Source organism: Amphibalanus amphitrite, unplaced genomic scaffold (assembly GCF_019059575.1).
Source record: "Amphibalanus amphitrite isolate SeventyFive unplaced genomic scaffold, NRLGWU_Aamphi_draft 000257F_arrow, whole genome shotgun sequence".
Lineage (NCBI taxonomy): Eukaryota > Metazoa > Arthropoda > Thecostraca > Balanomorpha > Balanidae > Amphibalanus > Amphibalanus amphitrite.
This window is the reverse complement of record NW_024881752.1, coordinates 77,735-98,834: the sequence shown is the minus strand read 5'-3', so window position 1 is coordinate 98,834 and position 21,100 is coordinate 77,735. Positions and strand designations below refer to the sequence as shown.

Sequence of the window (21,100 nt, the reverse complement as noted above, 5' to 3'; positions counted from 1 at the left end):
TCAGGTCAACTTAGGGTGTTGACCTCAGGTCAAGGTCAGGTCAGCACCCCCAGGTCACGAAGTTGGTCGAAAGAGGTCATGTCGCATATCATTCGATTCGGCAGGTCTTCCTGAGTCCATTGGTGGCTTTCTCGACTCACTAGCTCAATTTGATCGGGAGTTATTGACGAAAAACTAATATGACCTTGATGACGTCATAAATGACGTCACGGAAGGTCAACATTGCAAAAGTGACGCACCCAACCTTGCAAGGAATGCATCAAATCACGATTCTGTGTGCTTGAGATAGTTGGAGATCGTTCCCGGCGCCAGAATAGCAGTTTTCATTTTTCCCCATTGACTTATAATGGTGAGGTCACGAAAATGACCTGACCTCATATGACCTTTAGGAAAAATCCGAGATATACAAGTTGTGAGACTCATAATGGATACTAGATCCTGCAAGTTTCATTTCCCTGTGACATCTCCTCTGGCAGTGAGGGCGTTGCGAAGTTGCGACATCTGAAGACCGTGCAGAGGTTCACTTATGACGTCATAGGTCAGTGACCTGACCTGACCCAAAAATGCGGTTGGTGTCAAAAGATGCGGCTTGGATCAAAGGTCAGGTATGCCAAGTTTCAGCTCTCTATCGCCAGCGTGTTCGGAGCTATCGCGAAAAAACCCTATGGGGGGGGGGCGGCACCCGCCCCCCCCCCTCGGCCGGCGAGGGTTAAGGTAAACGAGAAGCTGAATTCATTCACTTTTGTAATGTAATTGCTTTGCAAACAAGAACGCTCTTTCAACTGTTGGAGCCAGGGCCTCGGCTAAGGAATTTTGACTACTGGGCCTTCCTCTCATTGCTGTTTTTCGCGGATATCTCAAAAACGGCGGCGTGGAGCGCCGCCGTAGAATTGGTTGATGATAAGGTGTGCCGCCGCCGTCGGCACACCTTATCATCAACCAATTCTACACATGTTGTAAAAATTTCAGACCAAGGTCATTCAAGGCCAGGTCACTACAAGTCTTATCAATTATCATCAACCAATTCTACATACCTATGTTGTAAAAATTTTAAGCCAAGGTCATTCAAGGCCAGGTCACTACAAGTGACCTCACCTCATAAAATGTTTCGGTGTATGCCATAGCTACACCGAGTGACCGATCGCTTAAAGTCATTCTAAACACTCTCAAACACTGAATTACAAGTAGGTTTGACTTACTGGACATGAAAATGGCACCCGTGACGGCGTGACCCTTGTTTATACCCCTGAGGTCATCTCAGGTTACGAATGGTATCTAACAGTTTTTCGCGACTAACTTTTGAAAGAGGCATGCTAGAGCGATGAAAACGCCTAATGTGTTCTGCTCGACGATACGGGTCCACTGATATGCAACATGGCAATTTCTGGTTACATCATGACCTTCACCTGAGGTCAAATTTTCAAGTTGACTTTTCATGTAAAATTATAGTTTATTCGATGCGTCTTGACGAGAGGAACACGATGTCGGTAAAAGCGGCTCGTGCAAGGCTTGAGTCAAAAGTTATTGCAGGAAAAGCTGTTCCCGAAAAATCGTCTGTTTTGGAAATTGTTGCCCCCTGCAGGCAAAACCGTTGACGTTAGTCAAATTTGAGAGAAATACTCAGAAAGAACACTTACAATATGACTATCAAATGCGCTTTTCCGCGGCGCTGTAGCTCTGTTGGTTCCCGAGTTGTGATCCGGCATCTTGCAAATTGTCGATATTCGACCTGAAAATCGGCGAAATTTGGTCTTCAATGACCTCCATGACATGAACTTTGACCTGAACAAAAAAGTCGCCGAAGTAATTTCCTCATTATTTTTGACGCTCCTTCGAACGAAGCTTATGGATTATGGGAATGCAAAAAAATATGTTTGCCAATGCACGCCTATGTTTTCTTATGAAAATTGAGGGTGCAGCTGCACACCATGCACCCCCTCTTCCTCCGCCCCTGATTTCTTGCCACAAACGTCTTCAACTGCTCCCGAGTGAAGGAATGTACCTACGTTAATATTGAGATATTTTCATTTTGTGGAGGTTGGGCAAAACCTGACCACTACTGGAGCATTCCTTGACTCTACAGGGGCATTTACCCCAGTAGGTAACATGTTAGCCGAGGCCCTGGTTGGAGCCTGTTTGTTCAGTTTAGGGCGCGGTCCTTTTCCCAAGCGCCGTCGCGCTGCCAGACCCCATTCTGTCTGAATCGAGCGTCATACTGTGCCGCGCGGCAGCTGTGTATTGCGGGACAGTCTACCATCTCCTCCGCCGAGCGGTGAACGGGACGGAGGACGGCCGGGCGAGAGGTAATCCCCATCATCAAAATGATGGTGATTAGGTGATTTCATCAAACTATTTGCTGGCGAATTAAACAATGAAGTCCTTTGTCCTTTAAAGTGTTGCAAATTATTTTCTGGTGTCCCTACTTCTAGGTACCTACTAGAGCCTAGAACGCTCTTGGGCGAACCGCGAATGGCTCAGTCTCGTGGAAATAAATACCTACCTTACCTAAGGAATAAAACTTCATCGTAGGTATACCTAAACCTGAACAAGAAATAAGCTAAGCTTTCAACAGTGAAGCCGACTTGTTCTTGCAGAATGCTTTTTGCGAGCTGCCCAAAAGGACGTACCGAGAGCTTTTTTAACACTGCATGTCAAAAACGAGTTCTACAGAAGGACCATCCTGATGGGCCCATTCTGAATTCGCCAATCGCCAGTGGTTGAACAGTGAACACCGATCCAATATTGTACTACGCCGATCGGGGTGGGGGTGGGGTGGGGGGGGGGAGTAACAGGAGCGGTTAGTCGGGGCGTGCGATCCAAAATCTAGTTAGCGAATGAGCGTAACAGGGTAGGAAAACACGACTAACTCAATGTCAACGGACCTGATTTGGAGCCAAAGTTGGACCAAACGGGGTGGTAAAATGGGTAGAAGACTGAAGGACCCCTTTCACAATGTAAACGCCACTGATTGATAATGGGACGATTTTTTTCCTAGACAAAAGCAAACTTGTTTCACAACATGAATTTGACGGAGAAGCCAGAATGACATGCACGTACACAGTTTCACAGCGATCAAACAGCGAGAAGACGAGAGGGTGGTTAGACCTGGGCCTCCTTTCATAAAGCGAGTCCGTAACTTACGCCGGTTTTTGGGCTTGTATTGCAAGCGCATGTGAAGCGATAAATTTATTTCCCCTTCTCCCTTCTGTTCTTGCTTGCAAGATAAATAAATTCAACGATTCAAACTGTCGTCATCGCTTCACATGCGCTTGCAGTTCAAGTTACCGTTACGGACATGCTTTATGAAACTAGGCCCTGGTGAATTCATCAGGTCCAGACACCTTAACCAAAGCGGTGGCCACGTGCAAGACGTCATTACGACTTGCGAGGGCTTCGCCGAAGAGGCCTGTTTCAAGATTGCTTCCCTGCGATTGTGTTTGTGTCTTGACTGGCTATCGCCGCCCAGCGCTGCTTTGCGGCGTTACGTCTGCCGCTGGCCACCAAAACCTTTCACTTTCGACCATGATAAGGATCATGGCCGAAAATGAAAAGTGTGTAACTTATAACCCGTGTTCGTGTTATAGGCTGTAGTCGCCGCGTTACTACTCTCACCAAAGTCCCGGAAACGCCAGATCTTCTTCACAGACACATTCGGATTCACCGGCAAGGTGCAGCCACCAGGTGTATTATTTCACAGCGCAAATCAAAGCCGTAACACATGGTGAAACGCCTCCCTTTATTTGCTAGTTAATAACCGACCGTTCTGGACAATCCCGAAGCTGGACACCGGCTAACGGAGAATTTTAAGCCAAGGAGACTTACAACAGAGAACGTCAAGCCTTATTGTATGCTTATCAGCTACCCCTCCCCCCACCCGCTGCTGTTCCTGTGGGGACCCTCGCACCCCCTCCCTCCCGGGGGACCCATTTGGCGACACCTGACCTCAAAATTTGCCTAAAAATACCCCGGCCAGCCACCAGGCCGGCTGGCGATTCGGACACCAGCCGGCGCGGGGCGAAAGAGTAAGTCACGCGTCCACACACTCCTAAGCGTAAAATCACATGAGGCGCGGCGCGGCGCGGCCGCTCCTATCACAGACCTCCCGGGACCGCCGGAGACGGCGCGGGCCCGGGCACACGGTCACAGACACCGCCGCAGCGGGCGGGCTGCGACCGCGCCGGGCCCGCGGTCTCACTGCGAGTGTGTGTGTCTGTCTGTAGGCGGTACAAACACAAAAGCGCGTAACAGATTATAGGCCAAATGGCGAGCTCACGTTCTTATAGCCGTGCTTATTTCAATTAATTTCGATAGAAGCCTGCAAGCAACTTGGGTACACACGTTACGCGCTTTTGCGTTTATACGTTGACAGCGAGTGTCTATGTGTACGTAATTACTGGATACATGGAGAAAGCATGCAACGCCAACGAAAGGCGAGTAGAGGCGGCTCAGTCGCCACAAGGCCTACACACGCACACTGACGCGCCCGCACCCAGGCGCACGCGGTTGTACAGGAACTAGTAAGATGAGGCGAGCGCGTCGTCCGGTAACGCGCGGAGCGAGTCAGGCCGCAGGTGTGGCCGCCGAGAGCGGCGCGACGCGGCGCGAGACGAACGAGACGCACGACGACGCGCGGCGGCGCGGGACGGCCGGCGTACACAGCGCACAGGCAGCTGGTAATTCGGACCGGTTGAGTGCATCGTTGATATCATAGCTGTACGACAAAATGCGGGGCATGTATCAAGTAGGGCGGTTTGACAACAGACACGATGTGTCCGTGTCCGTGTGTGAGCGGGTCTGAGTGTTGCAGGCCGGAGAAGGGACCTGTGCCCGCGGCAGCCACCCGCGGTCCCTACGGCCAGCCGTCGGACATAAGGCGACACGGTTCGGGCGCGCGGCCAGCGCGAGTTGAGAAACGACGACGGACAACCACGCACCGTCCTAACATTGGTTAACGCGCCTAACAGCTCGACAAAATGACAAATAAAAAGACGACGTTCATGCACGCAATCAACATAAATACATATGAGCGACGCTTCCCTGAAATACGTTAAAACACGGAGCGCTCGTTAAACGACCTATCACAGACCCACCCGCCCGCCCTCGCGCGCGGCGCACCCTAGCGCGCCGTGAGGCAGCGCACAGCAAAAATACGGCACAAGATGTCACGACGAAACGACGACGGCGACGACGACGACGACGGTGACGAAGGCGCTGACGGCACCGACAGCCGCGCGCAACCGCGGGCGATGGACACGGCAGAATGAACAACGTAACGGTGCAGACTATGGTACAATTTGGCCCGCGATCAATGAATTGAATACCTATCACAGCCAAGGCACTTCAGCATTACGGTGGTGGCGGCGCACGCGCGCGCGGTGCCGGTCGGTCGCGGCGCGAGCGATCTGCTTCGATTCTCTCCGTCTCTCGATGCGAGTAGCGCGGCGCAGTTAGTTGCAAGGACGGTTGGCCTACACGTATCGCACACACGCAGAGTCAGAGCAGGCTAAAACACGCAACAGAGTCCTAACTAGATAACACGGGCGAGGACAGAGAGGACGCGAGGCGCCTATCGATAGGTGTGTGTGGGTGTCTTAACGTAGCGCGCCCACCCGCCCGCCCGCCCGCAGTCAGCTGATATGTCGCCCCCACTGCCCGCTTCCCGCCTCCCGCGCGACGGCCCGCCAATTGTTTGGGGTTCCTGTCGGGAAAAAGGGGGCCGTGTTACACGAGAGTGACTACCTACCCAGCACAATTTCAGAAAGTGTACGCTAAACAATTCAAAACGATATTTTGCCACAAGATGTCTCCAGCATTCTAATAACCACAGGATCCAACGGAATGATAGTCCTCCCTCAAACAAGCACCACCATATGACTGCCCTCCGTAAGTTGAGCCAAAGCCCCGCCATTCCCGTTGTATCTCACCTAACGGCATACGTCTCAGACGTTGTAGTTGACGGCCAGCCGCTCCTTCAGCATGGGCGGGAACTGGTCGCTGAACCGTCGCCAGTTCTCCTCGCCCACCTGGTCTTTGAAGCCGTGCAGGATCTGGACGGAACAGAGTAGAAGTTAGAACGACAGACGGCATTACACCAGTGGTCATCTGAAGAACTCATCTCCCTCCACAGAAAACAATGTCAAAGCAGGTCGGTGACACAGTAGGACAATAAAAAACACGTAAAATGTGAATAATACCGCAGTCCCTCAAAATTTGCAAAGCTCAACCACATAAAAAACAAAACAAAACAGGAGTGTCTAACTTAGCTCTCAGCACCAGCAAACTAATTGCAGTCAACACTCACGCGGTGGAACATCTCCTTGAGGTCTGGCTTGGGGTTGACCCAGCTGGCGACGGCGTCGCAGAAGAAGATGAAGTCGGTGATGACGCCGCTCGGGTTCAGCGTGATCATGTGGCACACGCCGCGGAACGCCGAGTCCTTCTCCTCGTTGTCGCGGATGTTACGCAGCGAGGTGCACCTGCCGCCGCCAGCGCGGCACGTCAGATAGTGCACAACAGTGAAATGCAGATGACGTATTAATTAAAAATATCAAAGAGCGTTGCCACACCCACAGTCCATTGTCTAATGGCCAATCCATCTTACTGACAAGCTTTATGCTTCCTTTTATAGACTGCGTAAATGACCTATATGGTCATAGGTATTTACAGATAAAGCTACTACTCTGAACACGTCTGCAAATAAGTTCAATAAATTAATGGACAACACTATTAGCAAAATGATGCACTTCATTGCAAAAATATGACAAGGCACTCGACTAGCAAACCTGACCAAAAACGCAAAACTGCTGACTGAAAGCAACTTAGATCGACCCGCATTAGGCAATAGCACTACCAAATCCTTTAAATGAAGATAAGACGTGCGCGCAAGGAGCGCAAAGACGAGCGGACCGTCCGGTCCCTGGCACGCACCACTGACGAATGAAGTGCTGCAAGTGGGGCGCCACCTCCTTCGGACAGACAAGCCCCAGCCGACCGATAGTGATCGCTACGACCGACCGGAAAAGAAAGAAAACGCACCAATCATTCACTACAGCTCATACGGCAGTTGTCGCGGCGCCTTTGACAAAACAGCCGCGGTCGAGACAACAAATCAGGGCGGCAACATAGGGCGACTGGTCGACAAAGCCATATTCAATACACTACAAGCAAAATCAGTAAAAATGACGGCAGACCAACGCGCTGGCACACAGAGTGTTTTCACTCATCAGCCATATTTTGGAAGTCAGGATAAGTAAAAAGTAATCCCATTCAAGGAGGATGCCACTTCTTCCTTCAAAGAGCTCTTTTGTTGATGATGATAAGATTACGTAGTTAACTGTACAATTGGAATATGGATCCTCAACCGTTAGAAAAGGTTATGTTATAGAATTACACACTGAAGAAGACAGCACTGGTGCAAACGATCAAGGATCACTTTCACCAGGCCGACACTGGCCACTGCTAACACCAGCTGCTCGACAGGTGGTTATAATAAACTTTCACTCATACACATACCTGAATTCAATAAAAATCAATAAAACATTCAGCTGCCATCACGTCCTATCGGTTACTCCTCCATTCATTACCTGCCTGGTGCATACATTAGACAACTGGGGCAGCGTGCTCACTCACCGGTGTTTTCGAGCAGCGTTTTGGGCGTGTTGGGCCGGTTGATGATGAGGATCAGCTGAGGCAGCACCATCGGAACGTACGTCTGCATCTCCTGACCTGTGGCACATACAGAAAGGTGGTAAATTCAGACGCCCAGAGACACGTCAGGTGTATCGTGAACAGGTACTGCATGATCGTCTCCCGCAAAGAAAAACACAATGGTAAGAATAATTTACCAAAACACGTCAATCCATAATCCCCATATCCTTACATGTTCTTCAGTTAGCATCTCATGGGACCCAATACAGTATAACCACGTCAAGGATGAGCTTGTGTTCTAGTAAAACCTTAGTGCACCAACAAAACCTCAAGCGCAACCTGACGACCTCCGGCCCACAAGCGGCCGGACGGTGGCGGTACGTACCCATTTTGACGGCGATTTCTCCGATGGCCCAGGTGGCGTTATTGCACACGGAGATCAGCTCGGGGTTCAGGTTCTGCGCCAGGCTCGTCAGGAAGTCCGCTGTAAGAGGAGAGAACAAAGCACAGTGTCAGTACCAGTCAGCTAAGGCGGCAGTTTATAACACTGACACTTGTGGCTGGCGATATAGGCCACATGTGACATCGCAACAGTGTCTGTTTATGCCCTAAATCTTTGAACTATACATAATTTTCTGTGAAATCAGCAGTACTCAAGTTACCAGATATTCATATGCTAGTGTTAGAAGTCGAGTAGAATTATCGTACAAATATCCCCGAGATAGAACCGAAATTACTTCTGGGCTCCCACCGCTCTCCGGGAGCCCATTTCACTCACAGATGTTGGGCGCCACGTGCTGGAAGCAGGCCTTGGTGAGATCGCCGAGCAGAGCAAAGCTGCTCTGGCGCACCTCCGGCATGAAGTCCTGCATCGACTGGAACAGCAGCTGCATCAGGTTGGAGGACTTGATGAGCGGCTCAATGTGGGCGCCCAGGCCCTCGGCCAGGCCCGACAGCAGGTCTAGCGCCACTATCATAAAGTCCTTGTCGGGAGCGTCCACCTGCTGGGGGTTCTGCTGGTTCGCCTGAGGGTGGACGAGGGGATGGGTGTCAGAGGGGCGGGAGGGATACCGCAGCTGTCGGCTCTAATGCGGGGGGAGGGGGGTATGCACTATGCAGCCTGTCAGTTTTCGTTCAGAGTGATGCCTTATCAAAACATGAGCCACCTCGGGGGTATATCACTGAAGGCCGCGGTATCGGAACGATAAATCGCTATCTGTTTATCATTATCATCGAAGATACGACCGATTAATCGGATGAAGTGCGAAATAAATAAACCAAGATGCCTCGAGCAGTAACACTAGACACATGACATGCCTAGAGAGCTCTCAGTCTCCCAGTCATCAGCCCTTCGTCCTTCATTCTCCTATCCACTCACCACGGTGTGGTTAATGGTCTGCTCCACCAGAGACACACAGCGCCGGAACACCGGCTCAGCATACGGCAGGAAGCCGCTCTGCAGAGCCGTCGCCACGCTCGACAGACACTCGAGCAGCGGAAACAGGTCCTTGTCCTCGTCCTTGAGCACGTTCCACTTGACGATCAGCGGCGGCATCAGCAGGTCGATGTACTCCTGCTTGTTGAGGTGGACGCCCACAGAGTCGGCCAGCGTCCCGATGGCGTCGTAGAGAATCAGCAGGTTCTTGGCCTGGTACTTGCTAAAGGCGTAGACCAGGGTTTGCAGGATGAAGCCCAGATAGGGCACCAACTCTGTGCAGGCCTCCTCCTCGAGTGTGGCGAACGCACTGCACGCTGCCTCCTGCACCTTCTTGTTCGGGTCCAGAATGCGCTTCAGTAACTGGGGAAGGAAACAGGGAATGTATGTAGGTTAGGTACCTGTGCGGTAGAGTAGCGTAGAATAGACCTAGCAGCGTTTACCATAGATCCTTTGTCGTTTGAACAGACAATTTTCATCATTCAACTTGGAAGGATCAGTTAACGATGTTCACACAATTTTTCTGTCAGACTCTGATAAGCATTAGCTGATAATGGTGCAGCGTCATACAGCACTACTTGCGACCGCCACACGGTCCTCCAGGCTGTCCTGTCATTCCCTATCCTGTCCACAGCCGCCCACACTGTTAGCCCAGAGTCTCACCTCTCCCATGAGTGGCTTCAAGTACTGTTCATGCGGCTGCTGTACCACCCAGTGCGAGTACCGACTCAGAGTCCAGCACGTGATGGACCGCACCAGCGCTTTCTTGTCTGACAGCGAGTTGATGAGGTAGGGCACAATCTCCGGCAGATGGGGGATCATGCCGCCCATACAGCCTGTAGGGGAGGGCGGGGAAGAGATCGGTCATCGTGCACAGGTAGCAGTGCAGAGGGACGCTCCAGGGCCTTGGATAACAGCCCCGGGGAGGGAGGATAGAAATAAGTGCAACGGCAGCAATGTAGAGAGGGACGCTCGGAGTGCGGGTGGCATCGTAGGAAGGATGAAGGGAAAATGACTCTGTGCACCAATGGGGTAACAGCACGAATGGCGGCGCTCGAGGCTTAGATTGCAGGGCAAAGGCGTAGGAGACTTCGGGGCGCGGTTGGCAACACGGTGAGGTGGGCGGGTCGGCTCAGGACCACCCAGGTGTCAGCGCCGAGCGGAAACCCGTCCGGGCGGCATCCCCTGTTTACGGAATGTCAAATCGGAAGACCGGAACGGCTGATTTCGCAACTGCCGGTGTCGGAACGGCCGGGTTGCGTCACTGAATTGGTTACCGGCTCGGGTTCAACCAACCCGGGCGGGGAACACTTGTGGCGAGCGACGAGCATTACGATAAAACAATACGATAAAGCTGTCCACAGCCCCGTTATGTAACAGCCGGTCGATTTTGCACCTCTCACCACAGGTACGAGTGGCTCGTCACGGTGTTAAATCTATAACTCACCCTCTGCGATGGCGCCGAGCGCCAGAATACCCGACTCCTTGACGACCCACTCCTGGTGGAAGAGCGTCTCCTTCAGGATGGGCAGCAGCACGGGCAGCAGCTCGCCGTGGAACACGTTCGCCAGCACGTCCAGAGCCGCCGCGCTGCACTTCCCTGAGGACGTGGGGAAGACGAGGGTGAACGGAAAGCCTAACGTAATCCTGACACGAAGCCCAACCAAGAAATGGCGTAAAGTTTGAATACAGGGAATAGACACACAAGAAAGGCCTAAATAGTGAATAATGCACATAATTCAGATGCAATTTGGCTGTGGAGTCGCGCTCAAAATATATTTCGGTAAAAAAAGAAAAATAAAAAACGTCAGAGACTAAACACATCGGTCATAACCTCAACAAAGCACACCATTATTCCTAACCACTTCACCCCCCACTTCATGCTGACAAGTCAACATCATCCCATCTCTCAGCCTATCAGCCCCTATCTAATCCTTCACCCCCCCCCCACCCCTCCTAATCCTGTCGAACTCACGGAGATTCCAGTCAGAAAGCGATCCTTCCTCGTCGAAGCCATCACCGTCCTCATCCTCATCGAGTCCGCTGGCCCCCTCGCCGCCGGCGCCGCCGTTACTCTCGTGCTCCAGCTGGTGGGTGCGCGACCGATGGAAGCGCGGCCGGATGTCCTCGTCCCGGTCAGGGACCATCGAGTCCTCCTCCACATCGCCCTGTGACGGGGAAGGAAGTTAGTAAGCACCGGGTGGATAGAATACCGACTATTCGGCGTCGATTAGTCCGCCACTAATAATTCCCACCCACGGCGGGGTATTTCGTTGGAAATTTCGATCAAGCTCCACATTCTCCTGAAGTCTTCTTTGATTCCAAGGTGTTTCTCAAGTCTCAACTTTGGGAAACGCTCTCAACTTTACATAAAATTGACACGAGACCTGTACCCAAAATCAACACAAAACATTTCCCATGTAGACAACGAACGTCACTTAGCAGTGATAACACTCATCGTCGGTTCGTTGTTCTGTACCTTGAGCAACATGATGTCAAAGTCGGAGTACTTCATGCCGCGGACCAGCACCGGTATGAGACGGTTCAGGTGGGGCGAGAGCGCCTCCTTGCAGACGGGCTCTTCGGCCAGCGAGAGCCAGAACTCACAGGCCTCGATGGCCACGGTGTCGTCCGGATCCTGGGTCCGCAGCAGCATGTACTGGAGGCACAATGGGGAGAGGAGAGGGGTCAGTACTCGGTGGGTGGGGGAGGAGAGTATAAGGAGAAAACAGGGAAATAAAGTGGAGACGATCCAATCTTTGGGGTCGCTGGGTTGTGTCAAAATCACGCATGTAATAATTTAAGATTCTGTTCAAAGTATTCATTTGCGAGAATGATATCGAGCTGAATCACCTTAAAAACCAGTTTAGGTTTTGCAAATACAAACCAATCACACTTGATTGACATTCCAAGCTCTAACCAGACTCCAGCCTTTACCGTTCATAACGGTAAGCCACGCCAAGGACCCGTCCCGGTCAACAACACCTCACCCCCACAGTTCCACGTCATCTCACCTCGATGATGTTGTTCATGTGCGGGATGAGCCGGTCCATGCGCACCTCGACCAGCATGACCAGCGCGCGGCAGACGTTCTTGCGCACCTCGGCGTCCTCATCAGTGGCCAGGTGGAACAGGTTCTCCACAAAGGTGTCAATGTTCACCATCAGCGCCTGAGTCCGGTTGATGATGAACGGGTTCACGCAGGCGATCGCGTGCGATCTGAGGGAGACGCCGGAGTGGGTAAAAAAAAGGCGGTGGAGTGATGTGAGAGGACGGAGTGGACGGTTCAGTGGTTGTTTGGAAGAAGTTTGAGCCGCACCCGGCTGTGTATTGAGGCGTGACTTTGACGTGGCATACGAAAAATCGAAGAAGTCACACAAAATAAATAAATGTCGTGTTTTATTCTAGTTCTCTGCCATCGAAGATATATATTTTGCGTCTTTTCTTGTGTTTTGCAACAAAAAGTTTTGCATGCGGATGAATTCATTGATAATAATGTTCCGGGAGGAAATTGGCTAGAGCATGCAATGCACGGATGCATGAGCAATGAGCATAGGTGATGAACTAGGAAAAAACGAGCCACTCAGCACGTCCGGGGATATCTGCGGTGGTTTTAGTAAAAATCCCGCATAGCACGCAGGCGAAGCCTGTTTGTCAGTGCGACAGAGGCATGGGAGGGGGGACCATGAGTTCCGGGGGGAGGGGGAGGGGCAGAGGACGGCATGTGCACCCGATCAGCGCGATTCGTCACTTCAGCCTGCTATGAACGGTATCAGATCACGGGGCGCCGGGCGGGGGTCGGGTGCGCTGGGCCGTGCATCCCACTCGAAACCCACTGATGGCCCCGGCTGAGTGGGGGATACTCCGATTGACGTGCAAGATAGAGCCCGCTGCGCACCCCACGCGGCCGCCAAACACGGGCGCTTCATGCACTCGACCGCACCAGGAAACTCCCCGTACCACTTCATGGGTGCAAACTCGACGGCCGGAGTTCGGCCTCGTCCCGGCGACCCCGCGACAGTTAACAGTCAGTCGCAACAACAAAGAATACCGATAGACAATCTGCTAAGACATCCCGGAACTCGCAAGGGAAGTTCCCGAATCGCGCCGAGTCAGCGAGACTCGGCACCCACCGGATTTTTGGGCTGGTGTGGCGCACAAACTGCAGGAACTTCGGAATGAGAATGTTGAGCGGTCGGTCCGGGAGGGCCTCGCTGTCCAACATCTCGGTCGAGTCCTCGCAGATTTTCTGCAGAGCTCCGAAAGCGCCCTGTGAAAAGATACAGAATAGGCTGTGTTATCGGCGAATATGTTCAAGGAGACTCTGAGAAAAAAAGGTGCAAACTTCTTTATGCAATGGGCGGCTTCTCTCGACATGCAAATGTTGACAAAAACTATTTCGTGTCCACAATGAAGAATAATTATGAATTATTATAAATACAAAAAAAAACTGTTATCGCACTGTATTTCAACAGGCTACAATACAGTCAAAAACTTATCAATCCGCCCATTAGGCCAGCCGCGCACCTCGCACACATTGTAGTCTTCTGAGTCGAGCAGATTGCACAGCTGCGGCAGCAGCTCCGGCCACGAGGTCAGCTCGCCCTTCTGGGTGATGGTCGTAATTAAAATACCTGACAGATGCACAAATACAGGTCAGCTCGCTCTTATGGGTGATAGTCGTAATTAAAATACCTGACAGACGTACAAATACAGGTCACTCCTAGTGGGTGATGGGTAATTAAAATACCTGACAAATACAGGTAAGCTCGCCCCTTTTCCAGTACTGTCTAATCCCAGCACGCTTCAAACAGAGAAACAGCAAAGCTACCAGGTTGTCTCATGTCTGGCTGGTACAGCCATACATTTACATTTACACAGAAATAAACAAAAGGGAATTCAGAAAGCATTTTGCCATGGCGAGGATGCAAAATGGTGGTCATAAATTTGTGAGTGATTTCCTAAAAAATACCAAAAGTAAAACTAAACCTTTCAACATGATGAAGACTAAATGGTACACATTTATGTATTCATTTCTATAATAAAAATGCATCAGCAAGGCTACTCTGAAATATTAATAAAATAACAGTACCTATGGTTGCCCTGATGAGGGGTGAGGGATCTCCTATTGCATTCAGGCATTCCTGCTTGATAAAGCTAGCAACTTGAGGTGGTAGCTTCTGGAAGTATGTCCTCACATTGTTCTTCAATATCAGTCCACTCAGGGACCGTGTTGCTTCATCTAAAATTGGGAGCAAAGATATCATTCTGTCAGTCACATAACCAGTATAAAGCACAAACTTAAGTCTGCATGTTTACTTAGTATGCATCTGTGACATTTGACAATTAAGCTTCAACCACAAAGTGACTGTAATAATATAACATTAAGGTTATCAAAAGTTTATCACAGAAATTAAAACCAAACAAAAAACTCCAATGACCATATTTATATGAAGAGTTGAATCACTTCTCAGAATGATGGTACCTTCAACTTACCCTCAGTTTTCAGCTTTGTGAGGACATAGACCAAGAAGTTGTTGAAATCAGGGTACTTGTTGAGCTCCTCGAGTCTCTGTCATTGCTGTCAAGGATTCAACAAATAATGTGTGCATGATAAAATAGCATAGCTTACTCTGATAGTGGTTCTCCTAAAATAACCAGAATGATTAGGGAAAAAGAAAACTAAAAAATATTAACATTTCATTTTCTTTCACCTGAGTCTGTTCTTGTGTTTTGGGTGCATATGAATGTCAAAATATTTGTTTCACATCTTTGTGCCTTAAGTTCATAAAGCATGAAACAAAATGTTAATGGAAAATAAATCATGAGATAAAAATCATGAAAAACTTGTGGTCAAACAGCACAAATCCTCTAGGGAATAGGTTTGTATGCCATGCTCTCTTTGTATAAAGATTTTTAACTCTTTTCCTGGACCATAAATGATAAAGGTACAGGCCTCAAGAGAAAGGGTATTTATGGTTTGGAACTTCATTAAAAGACATACACATAATTGAAAAAGGTAAACTTAACTTCAAAAGCAAGAATAACTAAATAAAGTTCTATAACAGTTTTGACTTGATGAGTCCATCTTATTTATTTCAGGGCCATTACATAAATGTGCTGATGTCTAGATAAAAAGCAATATGCTTGTAATGGATTGTATGACACACTTGCTTCTACTGATCAGAAGCAGCATACAGCACTGCATTTAAGCAAGTGACAAGTAATACAACATTCATGAAGCTCATGTCAGGCATTTCTGTCTTTAAAATGCCTATTAAATAGGTAGAAAGTGTTAGTAACCCCTAAGCAATAAGCAGAGTAGGTATATCCAGAAAGTTGGAACAGCTTCCAAAAACTCTTAATATCTAGAAAAACATAATTTACTAGCCTAAAATGATATCATTACTAAAATGTCAAATAAGTGATGAAATAATGTCAATGGTGTTCCATAGGTAAGCTAAATTCAAATTTAATCAATAATGATGGCATAATATGCCACAAGCAATTGAAAGCTAGCAACAAGATTCAGAGTCACTGATAACTAATCTAAACTCTAATATGCCTGAATAATTTTGGTATTTCATGCGTGTTTATTAGCATTAAATACATATTGCCGCTAGTTGGATTTACAATATCTCGGAAGTCAAAACTTTGAACCCGAGACCTTTAAAAGGCAGTTTCCTGAGTTTCTAAACAAGTTCAACGGTGAGATAATGAAAAAAGTAATTGCAGATGTAAAGAACATACACTTATTTCCTTATGATACCACATAATAAGATTTAGCATTAAAATTGCAATGCAGGATGAGACGTCACAAATGCGGCGCATAAGCTTTGGAGGTAAAAAACCATCCAAATACTAATTCCAAACTATATAATTCAACCCATAGCACCAATTCAATGTCAAATAAGCCTTCCAAGCAAGAAACAAATGGACGTAAGCTTTTGGCCCTTCACTAACGGTCGATGAACCTATGAAAAGGATACACGTTGCACCGCCGCCTGAGTTTCCGTATTAGGCGATTGCGACTCCTTGAGAAGTTGCAAAATCTGCTTCAAACCATCTTCATTTGGTTGCCAAGCCATTTCTTGAGCGCAGACAGCTCCTTGAGTCATTCTTCAGCAAAACGGGCGATTCGCCATTCACCCCACACGTTGTTTTTCGTCGCAGGCAGCTACAGCTGACAGGCTAGTGATGGATGGAATCAAAAACGGAATGCAAGTTCAAAAATATATTTGTTTTGGTATCTGGCTCAAAAACAAAGCATATCAATATTTTTGGAAAAAATAAAAATAAAATGAAGAAAAAAATTATTTATTTAGGCCTAGTAAGGGGCCCCTTCCTTTCTTTTACCCCGACCTCCTCCGCCTCTTCCCCCTCTTGCCCTCCTCCCCGCTTCCGATTTCCCCTCCCCCTCTATCCTCCCGCCCAGGCTGGCACGGTCCGCCGACATCAAAACAACGGTGCGTCAGCTGATTATTGGTCCTCCGATTCAGGAGAAATTATTAACGCGGGAACGCCGGCGCTAAATAAAGGCGGTAGGATTCACGGCTTCGCATGATCGTGTGCAATATTTTTTATAGTATCAAGCGAGGGGTATTGCTGGAGTTTTGCAAATAAATATTTTGTTCTCAGTTTGGCTATGCGATCGTGAACACTTTATTATCATAGATACGATATGAAACAGGATAAACAGGCCAACCCAAGGCTTATGTAGGCCAACCTTAGACTTCGCATAGCCATGGACATTGCGTAGGAAGGTTTAGGTACTCGCCGATCGTACCACGATACCACGGGCAAGATATCAGACTTTTGGGAGTTTTGTGTCGCTGAAATGTATTTTAAGTGCTAAGAAGGAAAATAATTCAATTTAATGATGTCATGGACAATGGACATTTAGCCATTCCAAGCATATAATTTGCCTGGCTTCGACAACCAGATAGCCAGGTTTATTTCAAGAGCTTCTAAAGAGGTAGTGGATTTAATATCGTTTCTATTACATTTATTTGATAATCCTACATATCAGTAAACCTGCCACGCTATCATTCTCGGCGAGCGAAGCGATTACCGGCACATCGTACCAATGCCAATGCAGCGTCGAGCGTCCGATGGTTTACGATAGGAATTATAACAATAGTTTTAAACTAGCGCTTTTTAGAACCATGGTCCGAAATGGTAATTCAAAGAACCTCTTCCCCTTTCAACTCACCTGAAAAAGCTGCTTTCGTGTACCACCCAGCACCCGTTTCGTAGATACCTATATCAAAATCATAACCGGAGGCGAAGATTATCTTTATGATCTACCACGATTCGTGGGGCTGACTAGTACCGACGTGGATCCCACAAACACGACGGTCACATTCATTAAGCATGATGTACGGCGTAAAGCACCACAACTCGGCCCCAAAAGCGCAACCTTCTGAGATATCTTATATTTAGTTTCAATGCTGGTACTGGTGCAGTTTCAATGCTGGTACTCTGCTCATTTCTGTTCAATGAAGTTATTTCTCGCTTAAATGCGCCTCACATTAATCGTGTGCTGTGCTCCACAATCATTGCGCCGCGCGCTCTTCCTTCTTATCGGCCCCCTTGAGATCGTATCCATCAATATCTATTTGCTTCTAAGTTCTAATGACTTGTAGAGAAACAATTTTAGAGCGTTTAACAAAATAATTGCATAACGAGCGATGGGAAAGGCCCAATCGTCCAACTCATAAAAAACTTTGGGACACAAACAACTGGAAACTGTTGGTAGTTGGTACTTTCGCGCATAGGCGGCGGAACGGGGAGGGCACCGGGGCACCGTGCCCCCCTTTGATTTTGGCATTTTAACAATGGGCTCTATGGGCGTTACATGGAAAGAATGGGACCAAAAGTCGGCAGTGCCCCCCCCCCCCCTTCCCCAGTTGAGCTGGGCGCAGGTACTAAATAGCATCAAAGGAAATCCTATATTCATCTCGCCGCATTTAAGCGCACCAATCGAAAGACGACAGCGTGACCGCGCTGACAGGCAATCAACCTGGCCACATAAAACTAGCTAGTGCAAGGAAGATGTCTATATAAACCACTGGACCATGCAAAGCGTTCAGTAAATAAAATACGAGTAAAGATGACGCGTTTGAGGGCAGACTGGCCAAACAGTGACGTTACACGCGGATCTCAACACTGCACAACACATTCATCAAAAAAGATGTCGTGGATCCCTATATACGTCATAACTAGCCCTAGTACGGGGGTATATAGCCATGGACTAAATGGCCGGCTTAAGGCACAGGATCCCAATTGTCATCCCCATTACGTGGTCCCCAGAAGTCGCCAGGCCGAGAGCTAATGGCAGTTAAGCACATCTTACGCGTGCCGACAAACGTGACACAATGAATCCAATAATGAGTCCGCTAATAAGCCTGCCTAATTCTGCATGTAGGCTGCTATTTACCACCACGGCGGAAGGTTAAAACGCATCCATACAGCTCAACATAGGTGTCAATTTCCGCCGGGTTGGGGGTGCTCCAGCTCTTTAGATTCCCCGCCGGCTCGGCTGGCTTGGCTTTGGAGCCCCAACAGACGGTGCGGGTCAAGGTCACCGCTAAGGCAGCGGCGGATTTGCTGCGCCCGGGCAGTGGGCACCCTCAATTCGGTGAAAATCGACACCCATGCAGCTCAACATGACAAAACGCTGCATACAAGCGCACGTCCTCGCATTTAATTGACGCATTTAACTGCGTCACTAACCTCGTACACTGTACAACACTGGTGAGATGACTGTCCGAAGGAAACTGCCGACTTTGGCTGGCAACATTCAGGGTTGGTGACTTATGTACTGAGTTCGGCTGGCTGACGGCGATGTGACTTCAGGACCGGTTGATGAACGGGCCATCCTAGCCCCATACTACAGGAGCCCAGCTGGTCTTGGCGAGCGGCGGCGACTGGACGAGGCTGGACCCCTACTACAGGAGCCCAGCTGGTGCTGACGAGCGGCGGTTACTGGACGAACGGGTCAGCCTGGACCCCTATTGCAGGAGTCCGGCTGGTCTTGGCGAGCGGCGACGACTGGACGAAGCTGGACTCCTACTGCAGGAGTCGAGCTGGTCCTGTCGAGGAAATAGTTCACCTTTAACATGGGATTTTAAACTGAGATAGCAGTCTGATAGAGCAGATTTGTGTATGCCTTATATTTGAACCGTTTGAGATATTCACCTTTTATCAGTGAATATTGGTGCTTAAATTAATGTTCTAGTGCTCATTTACAGCAAGCAGAAACCTCTTCAACACACACAGTGGCCAATCAGCGATGAGAGCACTTACAGGAGCAGAATCCCTTGCAGCTGATAGGTTGTTCAGCTGTAAGTGTTCATAACTCTAATCATTAAAATAATGAAATCCCTTTAGAAGAAGTGTGTAATTCCAAGTAAGAATACATTTGAAATTTATTCATCACATTTTTAACACACCTTTTTAAATTTTATTTATCAAGTTACTCACAGAAGGTGAACAATTTCTTTTAACACTTACCTTGCTTCAATGGTGACATGTAGCTCTTGCAGCAGAGAAGGCACAGCATTTGGCTGCAACTTCAAATATTTACTTGTTGCTATCAATTATTCAGTTTTGAAATGCATACAGGTAGGTACAATGAATCTTAGGTTCTCCTGTAAGAATGCCGACCGCAGAAGCAGAAGTTCATCCAAAGCTTGCGCCTGAAAAAGGGCCAGGTTTAATTATCATTATACCATAATCACATTTATGCCTAATTTGTAAGAAATAGGTTTAGGTTAGCAGAAATAGGTAAGGTTTTGACTAGACCCCCTGGGCCCTGGGTCACAACAGGAGATGACCCCCGTGATTGGTGGGACCACCAGGCACCAGCACTGGCACAGTCCGTTCTGACCACCGCACACCTATCAGCCACATTTAAAATGCACTACACTACATCCCCCACCACCTGACCACACCAGACCAAATCTGCACCGCGCTACACAAAATCCGCACTGCACCAAGCTAAATCCACGCCACACCAAAGCCTCACCAGCCGGACAAGCCAGCACAGACGAGATCTTGTCGAAATTGCCATGCTTTGCAGAGTGCATACTGGCCTACCTGAACCTGACCTTACCCAGCATATGAGCCTGACTGTCCTTAGCACTGGGAGCTCATTGAGACCAGGCCCCACAAGCCTAGTGGCCTCCTGAAACCTGATTTCCATATGGGGTGAGCTATTTAAGAATGGTGATCGGATATCGAACGTGAGACAAGACAGCAATGAGCAGTGGGCGGTTCATGCAACCATAATCATGTTTCCTTACCACAAGTATCAAAGCAAAATCAAAAATAGCTACCTATCGAATTCAAATTTCACTGGAACCTCACCTGCATGGATCTTAAGTGAAAGGATCTTGATACATCTGCACGAAAGATACATCTTGATCCACTCATCTCAATCTTGTTTTTCTGCATCCAGGGCATGCAACACTTCTGGTCAAGGCCGTATATAGGACATCGCTTTTTTTGGTATTTTTGGCACCACACTCGACTGCTGAGCTCAAATGCAAATTTGGATTGCAATCACGGTCATAAAATACTGAATATTGAATCGCAATGTATGTTCAGTCGATGTACCCCTCGTTCGATGTCTCTCAGACGACGAAGATTGTACGTCGTCCGGCCAATCCCGTTCTAGATCAACGGGGGCTCGGCTGCAATTATGGAATGTGATTGGCCGAATGGCGTAGAATCTTTGTCGTCCGAAAAACATCGAACAAGAGTAATGTCGCTACTGCGCCATTGTTGCATCGAATTCGCCCCATAGAAGCACGTGTTAACTCTCTCCCATAGGGCCCTGAGGGCTGTTCACGGACCCTGTGTGCGGTCGGACCGCACACAGCCTCCAAACTCCGCCCACTGCGTCCCTACGTCAGCCTTGCGTCACCGCACACAGCGACCGCTGTGGCCGGTCGGGACTGGCCACAGCGGACCGTCCACCGCACGCAGCCGTGGCGTCAGAGCCGCCTACCCATC

The 21,100-nt window shown here is 48.9% G+C and overlaps 1 protein-coding gene and 1 long non-coding RNA gene across 3 annotated transcripts; both read right to left on the bottom strand.

Moving 5' to 3' along the window:
• Positions 1-3,656: 3,656 nt before the first annotated feature.
• Positions 3,657-16,515, bottom strand: LOC122386621 (transportin-1-like). Of its 2 annotated transcripts, XR_006257416.1 has the most exons (19): positions 16,072-16,313; positions 14,579-14,654; positions 14,175-14,324; positions 13,610-13,716; positions 13,216-13,352; positions 12,097-12,301; positions 11,562-11,741; positions 11,058-11,250; positions 10,530-10,682; positions 9,746-9,918; positions 9,026-9,445; positions 8,426-8,672; positions 8,033-8,131; positions 7,630-7,725; positions 6,928-7,003; positions 6,302-6,476; positions 5,925-6,047; positions 4,202-5,698; positions 3,657-4,127 (listed from the first exon to the last, which is right to left on the bottom strand). XR_006257416.1 is itself a non-coding variant. In XM_043375981.1 (18 exons), the coding sequence occupies exons 1-17, from the start codon at positions 16,198-16,200 to the stop codon at positions 5,940-5,942; spliced, it is 2,724 nt and encodes a 907-aa protein (XP_043231916.1). In that variant the 5' UTR covers positions 16,201-16,515; the 3' UTR covers positions 3,657-5,698; positions 5,925-5,939. The 2 variants fall into 2 exon arrangements, 1 of the variants encoding a protein (XP_043231916.1); XM_043375981.1 differs by having other exon boundaries at positions 3,657-5,698; positions 16,072-16,515.
• Positions 16,516-17,501: 986 nt separating this feature from the next.
• On the bottom strand, positions 17,502-20,816 carry LOC122386620. Its single transcript, XR_006257415.1, has 3 exons — positions 20,453-20,816; positions 19,598-19,782; positions 17,502-19,176 (listed from the first exon to the last, which is right to left on the bottom strand). It is a non-coding gene; the product is annotated as an uncharacterized LOC122386620 (long non-coding RNA).
• Positions 20,817-21,100: the final 284 nt, after the last annotated feature.